Consider the following 20,150-nt stretch of genomic DNA (forward strand, 5'->3'; position numbering starts at 1 on the left):
TGGCTAAACGTTACGTGATATTATTCAGAAGATGATTATTTCAGAAAGCCAGTGCTTTTCTTACCGCTTGTGTGTTACAGACTCTGGTGGTCAGAGGATGGCGTGCAAAAAAACCCTTAGATATTACTTTCATGATTCAGTGGCGTTCATTTATAGGCCCAAGAAAATGTGTTTCAAATAACCAACATCCAAATAGTAGGCTAGTCAAAATCATTTTAATTGCAACAAATAAAATAAACAAAACAAATAAATAAATGCTACATTACCATTAATAGTGACATTTGAAAGTTCTATGGGTATGTCTGGGGCGGCACAGTGGTGTGGTGGTGTCAGAGAGCCGACCTACAGCTGTGCTCCGGAGGCTGTGATTGGTGCAGACCCGCGACTCCTTGAGCCGTTTCTCCCTTTTCTTTTCATTCTCTATCCTCTCTTCTGCATCCCAGTCATCAAATTTATCAAATTCACCAAATAAATTAAATGAAATGATAAAATCACTCATGATGCCGTTGTAATCCGTTGCCTTTGCTCTGAGTCTCCATTGCTATGGTTACAAACTAGCAGTTGAGTCAGCGCAATAATTTAGAACCTGTCATCAGGCAATTTGACCGGAACGTCTTTTTAGCTGTCCTATAACACCTTTTAACGGACACCCTGCAGCCAATCAGAACTGAGTATTCACCCAGACCATGGTATAAAGAATAAATGTAGGATGTAAAATTAAAGTGTGTGTTTACAATAGAGTAAGTAAACTTTATTTATACAGTGCAACAAGAAAGGAAACACAGACGACAAAGAGACTGTGAGCTGCAGAGTTTACACGATAGAAACCACAGAAGCAGCAGATCGTCAGCGAGCAGGCAGAGCTTTTTAAAAATGAAGGTGCTACACAGGGATGTAATGATCCATCGATCTGGATCGATATATCGATTAAATGATCAACAATCCAGTATCATCAGTGCAAAGTGAAAACATCAATGTATATGGTCATCTTTAGAATATGCTTTTATTTTGAAAGTCTAAGAAAATTATTTACTTGGGAATGAATCAGCAGCGTGGGAAAATTCTCGATGATGGAGGAAATACAACAGACAGGACACACGCCGTATGTGGACAGTGACGCTGTGAGATAAACAAACGCACCTGGTCAGGTATCTCACTGCAGCAACATCAGCTGATGTTCAACAATGATTTTACTACTGTTGTTTTAAGGGGGCTAAAACCATCATCATCCTCACTGTGACCTCGTCACATGTCCACGTTTGGTCATGGACTTTCCACGTCCACATATGACGTCCAAGGTACCCTGGGTGTGTTGGTTGTTGACGTTCTGGGACGCCGTGTCAACTTCAGCCTGTTACATGCATTGTCTGTTTTCAAAATACACTTCTGTTTTCACAGGAAATGTACAGTTTGATACAGTCTCTTTCAAAATAAAAGCACTACGTTGGTACAACACCACCAACTGATGTTTTGTCTTTAGAATCTTACAGGAAGTGAACACCGACCTGCTAGGTGAAAGTCACCTACCCCTCCCACCTGCCATACTCAGACTTCCGGCCCCTTAACTTTCACTGTTGTCCCACCACGTTTCCTCCAATGTCGCTGAGCACTGTTAAATGTCAACCAGCCACGAATCATGCTGATGTGAAAGGGCGACTTTTTCCAGGCGGCGGCTTTTGGCGACTTCTGAGTGAGACTGGGTGGCTAGAACACATTTTGCTGCGGCCCCGCCCACAGCAGCACGTTGTTTAGCTTCTGTGGCTGCTGATTGGTTCATTAGAGTTGATAGCAAATCAACACAGAGCATAAAATAATCACAGCAGAAACATCAGACAGTCTTTTACAATAAATCTGAAAACCACAGTTACAGGAGGAGGAGGACGAGGGGTAGGAGGAGGAGGACGAGGAGGAAGAGGAGTCACTATCAGCCAGATCACATCTCTGAGTGAATTATGAATTACATCTCTCACTGTAATGGAGTCTTATTCTCTTGTCGTCGTTTCTATTTTTCTCTTTTATGTGAGCCTTTAACCCCCACCACCCTCCTCCTCCTCCTCCTCCTCCCTGACAATCCTCCTCCCTGACAATCCTCCTGCCGTCCTCCACTCTGCTGACTTGGAGCTCCACGCAGAGAAACTTATAGAGGTCAAGATCCTAATTTTAGCCTGTCAGAAATTATTAAAATGTATGCGTCAGTGACATCATGAGAGGTGTCAAGGACATCAGAGGCTGCCTATCATCCTGAAGACAATCCTTCCAGGGAGAATAGAGACATGATGAAGAGCACTTCTTAAGATAAAAGACTCTTCTTCTTCTAACTCAATTTCCTCCTCTGACTGTTGTGACGATGTGAGCGATGGAGTGCAGGAGCTGTCAGCAGAAACAGAAATGAATCTGACTTGATTGCTGATGTTTTATTTTTTGAAATATGATCTATTTATTCAGACTGAAGTGATTTGATGAGGAGTGGGTTTAAACTGTTCATTATCCGTTCAGTTCAACACCCATTTACTACTGTTATTTTATCAGTGTTGTGTCACCTTCATTTAACGGATCAATCGGTGAATGAAATCACTCTGTCAGCTGAGCTCAGGTGAGGAGCAGAGAAACAGGAAGTGAGCTGAGTAAAGGAGGAGGAGCTAAAGTCCAAAACCTTGTTCCATGAGGTCAGAATATTTTTCTCTTCAGCAGACGTGCTCCGTGACGCGCTGCTCAGTGACGAGCTGCTCCGTGACGTGCTGCTCCGTGACGTGCTGCTCAGTGACGTGCTGCTCCGTGACGAGCTGCTCAGTGACGTGCTGCTCCATGACGAGCTGCTCAGTGACGTGCTGCTCCGTGACGAGCTGCTCAGTGACGTGCTGCTCCGTGACGAGCTGCTCAGTGACGTGCTGCTCCGTGACGTGCTGCTCCGTGACGTGCTGCTCCGTGACGTGCTGCTCCGTGACGTGCTGCTCAGTGACGTGCTGCTCTGTGACGTGCTGCTCCGTGACGTGCTGCTCAGTGACGTGCTGCTCCGTGACGTGCTGCTCAGTGACGTGCTGCTCCGTGACGTGCTGCTCCGTGACGTGCTGCTCAGTGACGTGCTGCTCCGTGACGTGCTGCTCCGTGACGTGCTGCTCCGTGACGTGCTGCTCAGTGCAGAGATCACGAAAATGAATCTGCTGATGTGATTGTTGTATTTCAAGGGAATAGTGATGTGATAACAAAAGTAAAGCAGACACCAGTTGTTTAGTTTTTGGGGGGTAACTGTGATAATATCACTGACAGATTATTAGTAATTAGTTCCACTACTCGTTACTTGTAAAGAATATCATGACTGCAACACGTTGCTGCTCAACACTGCCTGTTACTTTGCCTGAAATCACATATTTTGAAGCCATATTAAAAACTGTTCTTTTGGCTGAGCCCTTCTGTTGGCTGCTTCTGACTGGCGCCCTCATGTTTGCTGCTCTTTTTGTTTTCTTTTTTATTGAAACAATAATAATAGCAGACAAAAGAAAAAGATACGATGTGAAACACTGCAGCACACAGTTGGTGTTCATCTGGATTCAAACTGATGTGTTGTTCTGACATCATTTTATAATTTGTGTTGTTTGTTCCAGGTTGAATGATTTTGTTTTCTGTTGCCTCTGACCTGTTTTAAAGTCTGCATGTTGTCATAGTTACCGATAATCTCTTAATGGACTTATGTGATTAGAAACCTACACACCACCTTCTACATCTCTGAGCCCTTTGTGATGGGCGCAGAGAGCTTATTATGTGTGTGGAGCTATTTCTGGTTTTATTCATTCCTGTGGAGTCTTCGTGTCCTGCCAGACATCTTGGGACCAACACTTCCTGTTGTCTTCCTGTGTGTTTGGGCAGCGATACACGAGACGATGTTCACCAGTGAGAACGTCCAGAAGAGAAGAATCTTGGCCGTCGTCATTTATCTGATGATGTTTCCTTTGTGTCTGTTGAAGAGCTGAACTCGTCCGTCAGAGGACTTCAGATGAACAACATGAAAACGGAGCAAATCAACACTTGTACCTTAAGAAACATCTTATCTGTTGTGTCTGTTCACACTCGAGTGCTGCTGTCACACTCTGCTCCGGCCTGACTCTGGCTGTTAAACAGCCCTAATGAACGAGGCTCTTCTTGCTGTGTTGACCTGTTGTTTGTTTGTTTGTCTTTCAGGGTTCGATGCGTACTTCATGTCGCGGACTCTGGAGAACAACAGGAGGAACGTGTGGTTTGCTGAGTACTGGGAGGAGAACTTCAACTGCAAACTGATGAGCTCGTCAAAGAAGGACGAGAGCAGCAGGAAGTGCACAGGTCAGTGTGTGTGTGTGTGTGTGTGTGTGTGTGTTTGGTGATAAAATAACGTGTGGACGGACAGACGTCTTTACCTGGGCTCCTCGGCCTGTGAGGGTTGTGATGAACAGACAGATGCATCACGGACCCTGCGTCCTGTCCTCCTCTCAATCACTGTTTTAGGTGAATTTTTTACAGACGCCTCTCTAAGTGTCGTCTGATCGTTCAGCTCGTCAGAGTCCACACGCACATCTGGACCTCTTATCACTCCTGTAACCTTTAACTAAAATGCCCATGCAAGGCAGACCCAAGGTAAACTGAAAGCTGTTCTTGAACCACTCTGAGCACGTGCACACACACATGGTCTCTATTGAAAGGTAACACTCAGTGTAAGTGCTGTTGGCATGTCAGTTTGACCAGTGTTAGGGGTAATAGATTACAGTCATATGTCATGTGTTAGTGAAGTAATATAACTTGATGCCAACAGGATTTCCGGTGACATTGTTACATGTGCAGTGTCATGTAATGAGTCACCAGCTGAGATAATTGTTTTCATTTTTCATTCATCCACAGCACTTCACTTTGCAGGGTGCCAACAGAAGAATATCATCCGAAGGTTTTGTGATGTCATCACAGACTACATTATAGAAAGAAGTCTGTGATCGGCACATCTGGGTGATGCAGTACCTGCAGCATCTACAACATATCCCGTTCTGCTTTTGCATTCTATGCAGTGATAATTTTGTTGACAAAAACTTTGATGAAAATGTTTGTTCAACAAGCTTTTTCCATGACGAAGATGAGACGACGACGAGCTAAAAATAGATCCTGATAATAAAAACTAAGATGAAATGTATGTTTCATTTTTGTTGAAGGGACGTGATGTAAATGTTAGTGGTGGACTATCGGACATTGAACGCAGAGAACTGCTCTGCTTGTAATGATCTTCAGATGCCTGATGAGCGACAGGCTGTAAACTCCAGTAAATAGTCTGCACCAGGATGTTTGGGTTGGTGCGAGTTTTGAGCTGTGACTCAGCAGTAAATAATCAGCCGTGTGTGTCTGACTGTGGATGGTGGAGCTGCTGAATGGATTTGTGGAGTTTGTTAGTTGCAGCGGTGGCTGTTAGCAGCTAGCTGTTAGCAGTTAGCTGTTAGCAGCTAGCAGATAGCGTCAAATTCAAAGCAGACAACAGTATCACAGAAAATAAACATTTTACACATATTTTTCTGAGGTTGCGTCGAGACGCTTTAAAAAAACAAAAAGGGTAAAACGATGAACTGAATGTGTGATTATGAGTGAAAAACTAATCAACTGACAGAAATCTCTGTTTTATATTAAAGGAATCTTTGAAAGTCAGAATTAATAAGTGAGGTGAGATTTTCCTTCAGGATAATAAAAGAACCATCTTTTTATTAAAAAATCCAATGTTTGAAGACTCTGAGGAAAAAACAGCTTCAACACATTTCTGCTTTTTATATATATTTGAATATAAGATTAAACAAAGAAAAGATTAAACTGTATTTCTACATTTATCCTGAGCACCATCAGTTTGTGTATCTGTAAGAGCCTGAGAAGAGCTTGTTTAATGATGTGTGGCCTGTTTTACAGTACTTACATAAAATCTTGGGAACGGGGTGAAACATGATGGAACATCTGTGTGAACGCTGGAGTTTGTTGGTTTTAAACTGGCTGCCGGCTGATGAGCGCTCCATGTTAACAGAGTCAAGTCAAATTTATTTATAAAGCACATTCAGAAACAACCCAAGTTGACCAAAGTGCTGTACCTACAGTTAAAAATGAATAAAAGAGATACACGTGAAGTGAAATAATGAACAGAACAAAAACAGCAACCAGCATAGATCAAGACACAAATAAACACACAGGCAACTTCAGGAGGACTCTAAAGCTTTGGTAAACAGGAACGTTTTTAGCTTTGATTGAAGAGTCGATGGAGGGGGCAAGTCTGACAGAGAGGGGGGTGCTGTTCCAGAGTGTGGGCACTGCGATCGCAAAGGCACGGTCACCCCTGAGTTTGAAATAAGTGCGTGGAACAGTTAAAGCCCTAGGTTAGCCGACCTGAGGGGTCTGGAGGTGGAGTATGGGGTTAAAAGTCCTGTCATGTAGGAGGGGGCCACTCCATTCAGGGCTTTGTATGTGAATAAAAGAAGTTTAAAATCAATACGGTGCTGCACTGGCAGCCAGTGGAGAGAGGCCAGGACAGGGGTGATGTGGTCTCTCTCTCGGGAACCTGTCAAGAGTCTGTTTTTGTACTAGTTGTAAATGGGAGAGAGATGACTGATTAATTCCAGTGTAAAGAGAGTTGCAGTAGTCCAAACAGGTGGGAATGAAAGCATGGATGACTTTTTCTAGGCCCTTGAAACTCAGGAATGGTTTGATTTTTGCGATGGTGTGAAGTTGGAAAAACTGGCTTTGACTACGGAGTTGACCTGTTGATCAAACTTGAGTGCAGAATCGAAAATGACACCGAGGTTTTTGACGTGAGGATTCAGTCCTCCAGCAGAGAACAAAAGGAGCGCTCCTCTGATTTCCAACAGCAGGAGAGAGACGGAGGTGGAGATGATTCCTTCAGACTGACCTCAGGTGGAGGCAGAGCCAATATCACAGCTCTAATGAACTCTATTTATCACGTATTGACTTGTTGCATACACTCGGTGTGCTCTGGTGCAGGCTGCTGGGAAGGTATCGCTGCATTGGTGTTAGAACAGAAGCTCACACGTCTCTGCGGGCTACAGTCAATAACTCACAGCAATCAGTGGCCCGATATGAAAGTGTGGACCTTCACCACTAATGAACCTCTTCTATTAAGAGTATGGATTGAAACCACTAATGAACATATTACCTCGTCTTCTTCTTCACACACGTCTCCTCCTCCTCCTCTCTTCCTCCCAGGCTGATTATTGATACTTATCTGACTGATATTTCATGACATGAAACGGTGCAGCGCCTCATTTGTCGTCACTGTAACTCTTTGTTCTCTCGTCTCTGCCCTGACTTCCCTCCCTTCACACATTATAATTCGAACCACAGAGACGCTGGGATCATCTGTGCCCCCTCCAACTAAACCTTCAATTACATAATGAACGCGCCTTCTGTGCCCTTTCAGGATGATTGACTCCCTCTGTTCCCTCCGAGCAGCAGGCGTGGAGACAAGACACACCAGCAGACAGCTTTATTCCCTCAAACTCCCCTAATGACTCAGACACGCAGAGATTCACCCAAACTGACGGATATTAAAGGTGCTCAGAGGAGGTCAGGGTTTCTGTGAACCATCAGCACAAAGGAATGATCAGTATTTTCCTCTGTTTGCAAAGAAATTAGAAACTAGAAGGGTAATATTTGTACCGTCACGTCTCGGTATTCTTTTAAGCTTTTTAGTGACGAGATCTGGAAGGCGGGTTCGACCCAGCGCCACCTCTCTGCTGCAGAGTGCAGCGTTCTGCTGGGTACAAGTTAGGGTCCAAAACTGAGACACAAAACTCATTTTGCATTTCTTTTTGATTGTTTCACTTTTCTCTGCAGCTGTTCTCTCCCCTTGTGGTTGCTTTGCATCTCTTGCTGGATGATTTGCGTCTCTTTGTAGCCATGCTTTAGTCTTTAGATGGTCAGTTTGTGTCTTTGTCTCTGGATGTCTTTATCTTGAGTATTTTGGTGGTTGTCTTGCGTCTCTCTGGGCTCAGTTTGCATCTCACTGTGGTCATTTACCGTCTCTTTGTAGCTTTGTGTCTCTGTCAGCGACTGCAGGTGAAGCACTTCTCACAGCTGCTGCTGAACAGTGTTCATACTTGAGATGAGGAGAGGCTGCAGTATGGAGGGAAACAAGTCGATGTTGGGGGTTAAACATGTGGATCTGCCTGCTGTCAGCTGAGCTCTGTGACTTTCACTGAAGTCAGTACTGTTCTGTATGATGACATCACGTCGTCATTAAATGTCCCTGTTAGATTTTTGCTGCTTGTATCTGATATCAGAGTTTTGACCTCTTGGCTGGAGGCCAGAACAGACCTTGATGTGTGTGAGTGTGGCAGCTCGTTATGGACAGACACCAATCAGTGTTTTGGCGTTTCACACATGAATAAAACATGCAGCTGTCTATGTGGCGGCGCGGCGTCTCAGCGGTGAGCTCTGTCACTCCACAGAAGGAAGGTTCACGTCTCTGCCCTCATTGTATCTGTGTGGAGACGATAATGAATCAACACGCTCAGCTTCAGTGTGAGTCCTCACAAACAGATGAGGACACACAGTTTACTGCCCACAGTGACAAACACACCGCTGGAGTCATTTAACTGGACTTCTGTCTCATAGTAATGAACCTGTATCTGTGTGTGTGTGTGTGTGTGTGTGTGTGGGCTCCTCTGAGCTCTACAGACCTGTGTGAGGTGTCATGGTGCTCAGGCTGACAGCGTCACAGTTAAACTGCCAGTAGCTGATTGGTTGCCACGTCATGTAGTGTTGAGGACGAGCTCACCGTCTGTTGTAACATCTTCAACCATGTCTCCTAAATGTTGTGTCTATAAACAACTAATCTGCAGTAGGAAATATAGTTTTACTTATTTGTCAGCAGGAAATCTGAAAAACTCGCTGAGCAGATTTAAATGTGATGTTGAGAACGGTCAGCCTGTGGACAAACACTGAGTCATTTCACAGAGACAGCTGCGACTCCAGGCTGATTATAAAACACTTTACAAAACCAGAAAGCCCAAACTGAACTCAGATCCATGAGTGTTGTTTCTAAAATGTTGGTAAATCACATTCTGACAGATGTTGATTCTGCACCTGTCAGTAACGTGTTCAGTGTAAACTAATCTGAGTTGTGTTGCACCAGAATATCTTACCTTACAACACAATATCTGCTCAGAGAAATAAAACAAGGTGAAGCTATTCTAAGCATCAGCTGCCCCAAAACTACATTCATTTAAAAATGTGTTTTTTAATATTGAGATCTGAACGACGTAGTTCAGCCAGCAGCGACTGACTGACTCCTGCAGAGTGACGTGTTCTGCTCTTCACAAGTTAAGACTGAAAGACACAAAACCTTCTTCATCTCTTAGGCTGCCTTTACACTACCATGTCTTGATGCCCAGTTCTGATTTGTTGCCTATATCTGATTTTTCCTGACTGCTGTTTACATGTTCTATTCACCTTATTTTTCACAGAACGCAGCCAGCTTCCGTTTTTTTGTGCGACACTTCCAGTCCAGCACTCTTGACCACTGTGTAAATGTCCCATGGTATTTGCTACAGTGACATTACTGCGCGCATGGAAATGTTTACATTACTGAAAGCAATTTTAAGGACTAACTTTAAATATTTGAAGTTAATCGTTAAAGAATAAATCACCTGGAAAGCTGGCGCTGCTCCACATAATTTAAAAGGTAACTTAGCCTACACAGAGCGGTGGAAATGTCCGTGCAGGGATGGTTGATGCGTACATGCTGATTCAGGTGCTATCAGAGCCGATCCGCGCATCACTATGGCTTAATAATAAACTCAGTCAATTAAAACAACCCGTCCTGTGTTAGGAGTGTATGTCGCTGACAGAAAGAAAGAAAGAAAGAAAAGGAAAAAAAAAGATAGAAAAGCAGCGTACACCATTTATTTCTCACAGTTGAGCACACGTGTAGCTGGCATGCAGAAGCACCGTCCGTGTGTGTGTGTGTCGAGGGTGTGAGCCGCAGCTTCAGCTGCTCAGGTAGGGAGGCTGTGTAGCCCGGTGTGTTTTTCGCTGATTCGGTTCTGCAGGTTCTCTGCTGGTACACATCAAGCAGTTTGTCTCACTCGGGATAGATTGTGCTTTTTTGGTTCATAGTTTTTGACTGACGTGCGATTTATCCGGCTTTCCTTCCTTTCCCTCGCTCATGAGCACGTCATCAAAACGCGCTGTCGTCGCATTATTATTCAGACGTACGACGTGGATTGCCAGGAAATATCCGCTCTGTCCGTTTAGATTACAGACCTATTGGCAGATATCTGATTCATTTCCGATGTATTTCCACATATGAAGGAGGCCTGAATCTGATCTGACAATATCCGATATCATGCGTTTTTTTCCTGTTTACATTTTCATGTTACAGATCCGATCTGTGCCACTTGAGAGGAAAAAACTGGAATTGGGTCACTTGAACCATGTAGTGTAAAGTAGGCATTTGTCTCTTTTTAGTTGTTCTGAGTTTCTCTGAGGCTGTTTTGAGTCTCTTTGTCGTCATTTAGCTCTGATTGGATGGGGATTCTGAAGCCCTATTTCCACCAAGCTGTACAGTTCAGTTCAGTTCAGTTCATAGTTTCTGTCTCCACAGTGAAAGTTGTGGATGGTCCCAACAGAAGCGTTCCTTAGCGTCCCCATGTTTGGTCCCCCCTCTGTTGGGGTACCTAGCACACAGATCTGGTACTAAAAGGTGGAGCTAGAAACCCTGCAGTCTGATTGGTCAGTAGAGGACGCTCACTCTGGTTTTATGTAACCTCTGTTCATACATCAGTAAACTACAACTATAAAATGAAAGAGAAAAAAATCACTTCATTCACTGGGCCGACTGCCGGCAACTTTTAAGGTGGAACGTTAACTTGTAATGTTACTCAATGCATGAGTTGATGACGTGAATCCATCAGCACACCTTAAATTTCACTGTGACAACTTTGACCATCACTTTAGTTTTTATATGACACACACTTTTAGTAATGACTTTAAAAATATAGATTCATTTGGAGCGGATTATGTGAAGGTCATATATTCTAATCCTCACTTCCTGTGGGCTACAGCAACACTAAACCCCTGAGCTTGCCTGAGAAGGACTAAATGCACAAAGCTGCTATTTTGAAATATCCCATGGAGAGAGACTCTCACTGTCTGCATTTGATGCCCTGGGAATGAGAACAGGTTTTAGTTTCACACCGCAGCATAATGGGTAAACTAACAGGGTCAGTAGTTTACAGTCGTCACGTCTGGATGGCAGGCGTGTTGTCCTGTATCAGTGGTGACAAACCAGGTGGATGTTCAGCACCGTCACCTGACAGCACGCAGCCCCCCCCCCCCACACACACACACAAAGTGCTGAAACATGCTTTTTAGGAGAATTTAGGAGCACACACACTGTGACTGTGTGAGTCAGAGTGTGTTGAACACCCTGCCTCTCCCCCAGTGCATGCTGGGATAATCCCTGGCCCCGTGCGACCCTGAACAGGATGAATGGACGGATGTGTCCCACCTTAAAAACAGCCCACATGTTTTTACAGGCGCTGTAGAAAATAAACATGACAGCTTCAACAATGCTGTTTTATGTGAGGCGGCGAGTGTGTGGCCACATGTCAGCGTCATGCCCGTAATCTGACTCCAGAACAGTCCGTCAGCTCTTACTGCTGTAATAAAGCTGCCACATGCTCCTGCATTAGGACGCTGGCTTCTGGTGGCTACTTTACAATCAGCCATTAGTCACGGCCGCTGGCTTTATGGAGCCTGATTGCTGCGCTGTTATCCATTCGAAAAGATGAGAGAAATTATATTTGCCAATATGATGATATGTGTGTTGTACTGTATGATTGTGTTTGTTACATCAGCTGTCAGGGATTAAAGACCTCAAACACACAGTATATGACTCCAGTGATCCAGAGTCTGATTTATAAAATATGTGATAAACCAGGATGTAGTCTGCACCCACCTACTCACATTCAAGACAGCAGCAGCACTTTGCTGTAACAACCCTCCTGTTTAATATTTATAATCAGTGCATAAACATGTAATAACTGGTTTATTACTGTAATGTGGCTGTACACAGATATAAATGTTTATTGATGTGTTAACGACTTTAACTCGTCTGCTCACATAAACAGACGCTGCTGTAGAAACAGTTACGGAATGAATGCACATTTAGTATAAAATGTCTTCAGAGGAGACGTTCTAATAAAAACTGCACATTTCTAAAAACTCTAAAATAAAGAGCTGCATACGACACATTATGGTGTGATATTAACCATTTAGTTTATGTTTTTATTCTGTTTATGGAACGTAAAGTGTTCATGACATGCAACAGTCTCAAAATACTCCACGAAGTAAAAACAAGTAGAGAAGTATTAACAGTTAAATGTACCTATAAATGTGCTCATTATGCAGAGTCCTTCTCTACTCACAGTGTAATATCTGATTTCACCAACACATGTACACAACATGTGTAAGAGCATTTTAATGTTGTATTTCTTCAGTTCAGAGCCAATGTGAGACACTTTGTTTCCTGCTTGGTGGATGAGTAGTGTAATACTGCATCATACCATACGAGCATGTGCTTATAGACTCTGTGCATACTGCTCATGTAAATATGAATTACTAGCTAAAGGTGTTGAAACATGTAGTGAGGTAAAAACACAAATTAGCAAGAAATTAAAATAATCAAGTAAATTACAAGTTCGTCAAATCTGCAGTGACAGGAGCACTTCACCTGCAGCCTCATCATTTGTTTGTCAGTTACTCACCACCTCTCTCTCTCGTGGCTCCAAATAAACAAAGAATCCAAAGTCAATAAGCTCTAATTAAATGTTTAAAAATTAAATTTCATCATATTTGCATCAAGTAGCAGGAGGGACGATGATGGACTATGCTCCAGTGTCAGTAGATGGAAAATAAATTTCTGGAGTTTGTTAAACTCGTTTTTTGGTTGATGAAAAAATAAATAAATAGAAAATTGCTAAATCACTGGAAATTCTCACCAAAGTACTTTTTGAATCAAGTTTTTAAATGCTTATTAGTTAATTACTTACACACATGGGACATGTTGTAAAGAGCTAATCAGGAAATTATCTTTACGTTTAACTCATGATGTTGTCATTTATCGTTTACTGTTATTTTCTGTATAATGTTAGTTTAGTTCTTTCATCTGCTTTTTTCCTTTTTGTTTGTCATTGTCTGTTTTTCTCCTGAAGTTGAGGAGAGGTCTGTTTGTGTCCGCCTGAGGCTTCTGGACCTCTCCTGACACATTTCTAAGTTCTTATTCATTACTATTTGGATTTTATGCAGTTTGTGCAGAAAAACAAGCAAAACTTTTGAAGAATTAAAGTTAACAGAGACGACGTGCAACAGCAGCAAAACTATATCAAAACATCAGTTTACGAACTCTCACACAACTCATGCAGCATAATCCAATCTCATTCATCCAGTCACATGATCACGACTTCAGACACGTGACTTTAATGTAAAACATTAGAAATTAAAACCCGTCAGTACAAACTGTCTCAGGCACAGCTGAGTAACCTGCCTCAGACATTTGAAGCTCATGAGCTTGAGCGTGCTCAGTGTGCTCTAGTCATAGTTGGAAGTGTTTTTTTTTTTTGCAAGATACTTCAATTTATGAAGAATGTTTGCCAAAACCAGGTCTCTCTCCGAAGTCGTTGACAAATACCGTCGAATACTACTGCGAATAATGCTTGGTCAGCGACTTCCAGCGTCAGACATCAACGAGTCACGTCAGCATGACACGCAGCCGGTCGCCATTATTGTTCAACAGCACCCGGCAGCGTCAGGGGGGAAACACACTGGGACAACTACAAAAGTTAAGGTGGCAGAAGTCCAGGTAGGGCGGACTGGAGGGGTGGTGGATGGGTTCAACAACCACCAACTGTTCACTTCCTGTGAGACTGTAAAGCCGAACCCTTTCCTAAACCCAACCACGTGTTGTTGAAGGAAAAAAACATCAGTGGGTGGTGTTGTACCGACGTAGTGCTTTTATTTTGAAAGAGACTGTATCAAACTGTACATTTCCTGTGAAAACAGAAGTGTATTTTGAAAACAGACAATGCATGTAACAGGCTGAAGTTGACACGGCGTCCCAGAACGTCAACAACCAACACACCCAGGGTACCTTGGACGTCATATGTGGACGTGGAAAGTCCATGACCAAACGTGGACATGTGACGAGGTCACAGTGAGGATGATGATGCTTTGCCGTATTTGGATTTTTCGTGAACGCGGAGACTCGAGAGTTAAACAGAGTTTTCTTAATGAAGTCAGTGTTTCACACGGTGAGTAACAGAAACACAAACGGTCATGTCGTGTTTAAGTTCAGTAAACGAACTCCGTCAGGCTGAAAATAACTACGATGTAGAAAGTCAAAGACAATCAGAGTTAATGTGTCATTTCAGTATCTAAAAGCCAATTAATCTTGGTGTGCAGCTCTAAATGGAGACGATGCACAGCAGGGTGGTCGCCCCTCCGGCACTGCAGGCAGCAGCATCCAGTCTCCATGGTGACCTGTTTTTTTATTTTTTTTTTTGTTATTTTTACTGATGCCTCCAAACATGATTTCACTGCAACAACTGGGGCAGTTATTTGTGTTAATAACCCATTTACCCAAAGTGCGTAGGAGAGGGGGAGGGGCTGAAATAAATGTGACATCTGGTTGAAACATTCTCAGTCTGCAGCCTCTGACTTCGTCTGCAGCGGCATGTTTGTTCTATACATGTAGAGAAGACATGAATAGCTTCATCCAACAGGAAATTAAACCTCAAACGCCTCCAGTGAAGCTGTGATCAGTCCTTACTGCACTGTATGCTGATACAGTCTCTGAATATGAGGCTGAATTCAACTTGATCTCATTTCTCTCCCTGATGTGTACATTTGCTGGTGAGCACAGTAACTCTGTGACGCCTCAACAAGAATCACGTACCACACATAACGTAGCACAATGACGTCATTATGAGCATATAACATGATGACACAGGAGACAGAAACCTTAACTTGCTGCTGCAAAAGAACAAATGTTTTAACTGCTGTAGTTTTTATTTTATATTTATTTAAACAGAATTAAACAAACAACGATCTGCACCGACCAGCGCAGGGCAATACTGGTGTGATTAAAGTGAAATATGACATTTGCACAGCACATAAGGTAAAGTAAGGTCATGATGTGATGATGAAGAACACAGACGCCTTAGCTGTCTGCAGCTTATTTCTTATTTTACATGGATACATACAGGATTATGTGAACAGCAATCTCCTGCAGCCACGATGAGGAAATTATCAGGGAAATACTTTGATTATTACGGCAGAATGTTCCAAGAGCACGGCACATAAGATGATGACACGATGAGGACAGAAGCCTTTTCTTTCTGCTGCTCAAAGAAGACGTGTTACAGCTATCGTGGTTCTTATTGTTTATTTAGATTTATTTTATTTATAACAACACACACGTTAATCAACATTTCTGTGAATGTGCCGGTGTTAGCCAGCTGGCTCATTTTCAACTGCAGTCCTATGGCCAGATTTGAAACCAGCAAATGGATAAAAATATCAGAGGACAGAGACGGCATGGAGACATAGAGATGGAGCAGGAGCCATGAAAGTCAGCAAGCAACAGCTGAGCATCAGAACAATACAGTAACACAAAACAACAACAACAACAACAACAACAAACTGCATGTCAGCAGAAAGTGAAAACAGATAAAACACAGCAGTCATTATGTTCAGTCAGATGTATTAAAACACAAGCCATGTGACTGACAGTCGGCCATGCGGCTAATAAAATAGATATTTGATAGATGCACGTGCAGAGCTGAGTGCCTGGCAGTGGGCAGTGACATAAAGCAGGTTATTGATTAGAAATGTCCAAACACCAGAGCTTTAGTTTGACACTGATTTTAGATCAGTTTAAACAGAATCATGCAAACAATGATCTTCAGCAGCCGTCTGCAGGTGGTCTGTTGTTAAAGGGTTAATGTGCTCCTCCACACTGTGAACACAGTTAACAGAGCAAACCATCAGATGCTCTTCCTCACTGTCTTCATCTGAGCTGTGCTGGTAACCAGACGTTGCATTTCTTCCCTGAGAGAGAACCTGAACGCGGCTTTGGTATCAGCTCCTGATCAGAGACCAGGTTCAGGAACTCGTCTTCAGAGTACAGATGCACCGATCCAGCTTTTTCAGTTCTGATCCCGATGCTGTGGCTTTGAGTATCAGCTGATACCCGATACAGATCTGATACCATGGTTGAGCTAAAAGCTATATACCTTGACATGTAGAACAGAAAAGACTAGAGGCATCAGGCATCGATGATGACACAGTTCTTTCCTAAGATAAAATGAAACCAGATCAAACAGATTAATTCAATGATGAACAAAAATAAACAACTGTGCAACAGCAGTTGAAATAGTGTGAAATACCTCCACACAGCAGATTCTCTCCTTCGCTCCATGACGTGTGACGTAGCTCACGTAGCAATAGATTTAAAAGAAAAGGATCGTCTCAGGTATAGCTTGCATTTTCTGATACCTGATCCGTCTGTTTGATGATATTGGATCCAGATATCACATCGGTGCATCTCTACTTCAGAGCGGGGAAACAGAGGAAACAAAAGCCGAAGCAGAGAGCGAGGATCCAGCTGAAGTCGCAGGTGGTTCAGCTCCTGCAGTAGAGGAGGCCTAAGCGCCTGCAGTCAGTGTGTGAGGACAGTTTCCACACAACAGCATCCGGGGGCAGCAACAAGCTGTCAGGATAACATTATGCTCCGTGAGCCTTTGAAGGCTGCAGCCCAGATTAAATGATGCCAACGGGGTCCGATGGGCGTCCTGTTTAGTGTGAGTGAGAGCCAGATATGAGCAGGTCACAGAGAGCAGAGAGGGACTGAGGGACTCCTGTTTATGAGATAACATAAAGCTCTGGGTCCCTTTGCCGCAGGCCAGGAAACAGAGAGGGCTCAGAGACTATAGCAGGGGCCTCCGGAGGCCTCCTAAAGACAGATAGGAAGACTGCGATCAGCATGTGGCAGCAGATAGCAGAGTAATAATTACTGCTGTCAGCGCAGAGCTGAGCTGAGAACAGCCTGCTCCCCTCACACTTTAACTAAAACTGCTCCTAACAATGTCACGGCGCGCGGCGCTCACAGGTCAGGAGGAGCTGATCTTCTAAGCAGATGGTGTGGCTGTTATTAAGGATAACACTTAGTGCTGAGAGCAGAACATCTGCTGCTGCTGCTGCTGCTGCTGCACATCTCTGGATATTTATAGGACGTCCAGGTTATTTATTCTTGGCTTTGTCAGTCACGAGGAAGAGTTTGATTTGATCTGTTTTCACCACAGGCGTGTGTTAAGAGGAGAATCATATTATTGGATTACAGGAGAGTATTCAGGTTACGCTGCTGCTCCGAGGCTCAGGAACATATGAAGTGCATCATCCTGAGCTGATGTGAAGTCACGGTGGGATATATAGAGTTACCTGGGACACTGCTGCACAGCATTTAAAGAAGTCATGTGTGGTGATGTCAGGGCCGCATTAAGGCCATTAGTGGCCCCTGATCGGCCCCTGATCGGCCCCTGATTGGCCCCTGATTGGCCTCTGACCAACAGCTTGTGAAACTGGTGTCATGATGCAGTAAATGTTGGCAAATGGACCTGCACTTGTATAGATCCTTTCTAGTCATCTGACCACTCAAAGCGCTTCTTACACTACGAGTCACACACACACATTGACACACTGGTGGCCGAGGCGACCACACAAGGTGCCACCTGCTGCTCACTTTTTTAACACAGCAATGGAACAGCCATATGGAGCAATTTGGGCTTCAGTGTCTTGCTCAAGGACACTTTCACATGTGGACTGAACTTTGAACCGTTGGTCTTTCAATTAGTGGACGATCCGCTCGACCTTTTGAGCCACAGCCACCCCGGCTGGATTTTACCAGGGACGCACGGCATTGCCAGTCACCTCTCCACCAGCTCTGCTAAATTTGTTTTTAAGTCTGAGTGGTGCTTTTTGTGGTTGACGTTGGACAACATCGTCCTCACTGTGACCTCGTCACATGTCCACGTTTGGTCATGGACTTTCCACATATGGCGTCCAAGGTACCCTGGGTGTGTTGGTTGTTGACGTTCTGGGACGCCGTGTCAACTTCAGCCTGTTACATGCATTGTCTGTTTTCAAAATACACTTCTGTTTTCACAGGAAATGTACAGTTTGCATACAGACTCTTTCAAAATAAAAGCACTGTGTCAGTACAACACCACCAACTGATGTTTTTTTCCTTCAACACACACACACATGGTTGGGTTTAGGAAAAAAGAACAGTGTTCAGCTTTACAGTCTCAGGAAGTGAACACCTGCCTCCTGGGGGAAAGTCAGTGGCTGCGAGTCACTAATGGCGAAGAGGAAGCTGGTCGACCTGCATGCCGCATCAGTTTCTGACAGGTTATCAGGACCTGTTAGCCTGGAAATCCAGACTGAAATCTAGAAAGATTTACAGTCTGACCCTCACCGATACCCCCTTCCTACCCAAGGGGTGGCATTAACCGAGGCATTTGTTTCCACTGAGGGAAATGGTTTCAGCTCACAGAGACAGACAGGAGGTCTGCGTCACTGTGACGTGGAGTTACATCTCCGGGGAGGTGCACGTCAGGCTACAGCGCAGGGTACGGCGTAGTCTCTCCATGGATTTGATACAGAAATATAATCCTGCTGAACCATCTGTAAACATGAAACATTACAGAGCAGCAGCCTACAGTGTCTGCAGAGGCAAAAGGACTAAATGACAGTGAACAAGTTGAGAAGACTGACAGCATCACTTTTCACTGAGTTGATCCTTGTGTATCTTCAGATAATAAATGATTGATTGATTGATCAGTAACTGCCTCTGCAGGATTTTCTGGACACATTTTCTCCAGTGTTAAATGCTGACTCACATGTGAGGCACCACTGCAGTGAGGTGGCTTGTTTACGACCTAAATCATCTTTAATATGAGACATAAACATATTGTCTTATATCCAGGTTTATATGACTGACTGAGCGCGTGAAGGTTTGATGACTGTTTGTTTGTGTTGGTTCATAAAGAGGTTCCTGTGATGGCGGGACGTGAAGCTCACAGAGCAGATGAAGATATTACAGGAGGACAGGAGTATAAATACTTTGTGATAAAACATGAGCACACTGATAATATTCAGTGTTGGAGTGAGTCAGCTGGTGCTCCCTGTTGGAGCTGTGATTTGTAGCGCTAACGGGCTCCTGATGTCGTGCTATTAGCTGCCTGGCTAGCTCTGCTGCTCCTCCGCCTGTAATGAGATTATTTGGGAGCGGTATTGATAGCATGTCTCCTTCTGTGTTTCACTCATCCTCAGCCAAACTGCCTCTTCCATTTTATTTCCTCTCATTATTTATGTATGAGACAGCACACCAAAGACAAATAAAGAACACAACAAACGCTGAGCGGCGCTTCGACTCTGCCTCCTGATTTATTTCTTTTTTTTGTTTTTCATTTGGTGTGCGGCTCATCCTGCGCTCCTCCAGAGGTCATTTTCATTCCACCTGTGTGATGGAGGGTGAAAGTTTTGAGTGAAGTTGAATTGAATGTAAATGCAGGTTGTTTCACTGCCACATCATCCCAGCCTCCTTCAATGTGAAGTTTTTCTACAGCAAACAATTCACTATCAAAACAGTCATCTGGGTTTATTCAGTAGAAATGATCAGAAACTTTCAGGCAGGTTATTTTGTGATGTTCCTTCTATCCACTGCTCTCTGCCTGCACCCTGCACTTAAAAATGCCTCACGCTTTGACTGTGAGCAGGTTATTTTCGGTCATATTTTATGCATGCAGTAAATAAAGTATTTCTACTTCTCTGGCTACTGCGGCTCCAACAGCTGAGGATGAGCTCAGAGTCAAACTACACCAAGGAAAATGATTTATTAAGCAGCAGCTCAGTCACCAGAAGGAAACGGAGGCATTTTTATTTTCTGTTGCATTTGCATGTTTTATACACATGTAATCAGGAGGTGGAGGGGACAGTGGCTGGCGTGACACCTGCCAAGCTGCACGCTGTTCAACACCAACAAACAAAACCTGCTGTTTTTTAGTCAGACATCACTGTTTTTCCAGCAG

General features: G+C 43.7%; 1 protein-coding gene and 1 pseudogene across 2 annotated transcripts in view; one reads left to right on the forward strand and one right to left on the reverse strand.

Annotated features, from left to right (window-relative positions):
- The window catches only part of LOC125894781 (nuclear factor 7, brain-like), a 427,838-nt pseudogene that overhangs the window by 303,900 nt on the left and 103,788 nt on the right, over positions 1-20,150 (reverse strand).
- Positions 1-20,150, forward strand: part of LOC125894638 (metabotropic glutamate receptor 7) — a 410,460-nt gene that overhangs the window by 241,256 nt on the left and 149,054 nt on the right. For both annotated transcript variants that reach the window (XM_049586190.1, XM_049586197.1), the window contains exon 5: positions 4,177-4,314. In XM_049586190.1, coding sequence (XP_049442147.1) covers positions 4,177-4,314 — 138 coding nt within the window. The remainder of the gene's footprint in view (positions 1-4,176; positions 4,315-20,150) is intronic.

The sequence above is a fragment of the Epinephelus fuscoguttatus genome, linkage group LG1 (genome assembly GCF_011397635.1).
Source record: "Epinephelus fuscoguttatus linkage group LG1, E.fuscoguttatus.final_Chr_v1".
In the NCBI taxonomy this organism is placed as follows: Eukaryota; Metazoa; Chordata; class Actinopteri; order Perciformes; family Serranidae; genus Epinephelus; species Epinephelus fuscoguttatus.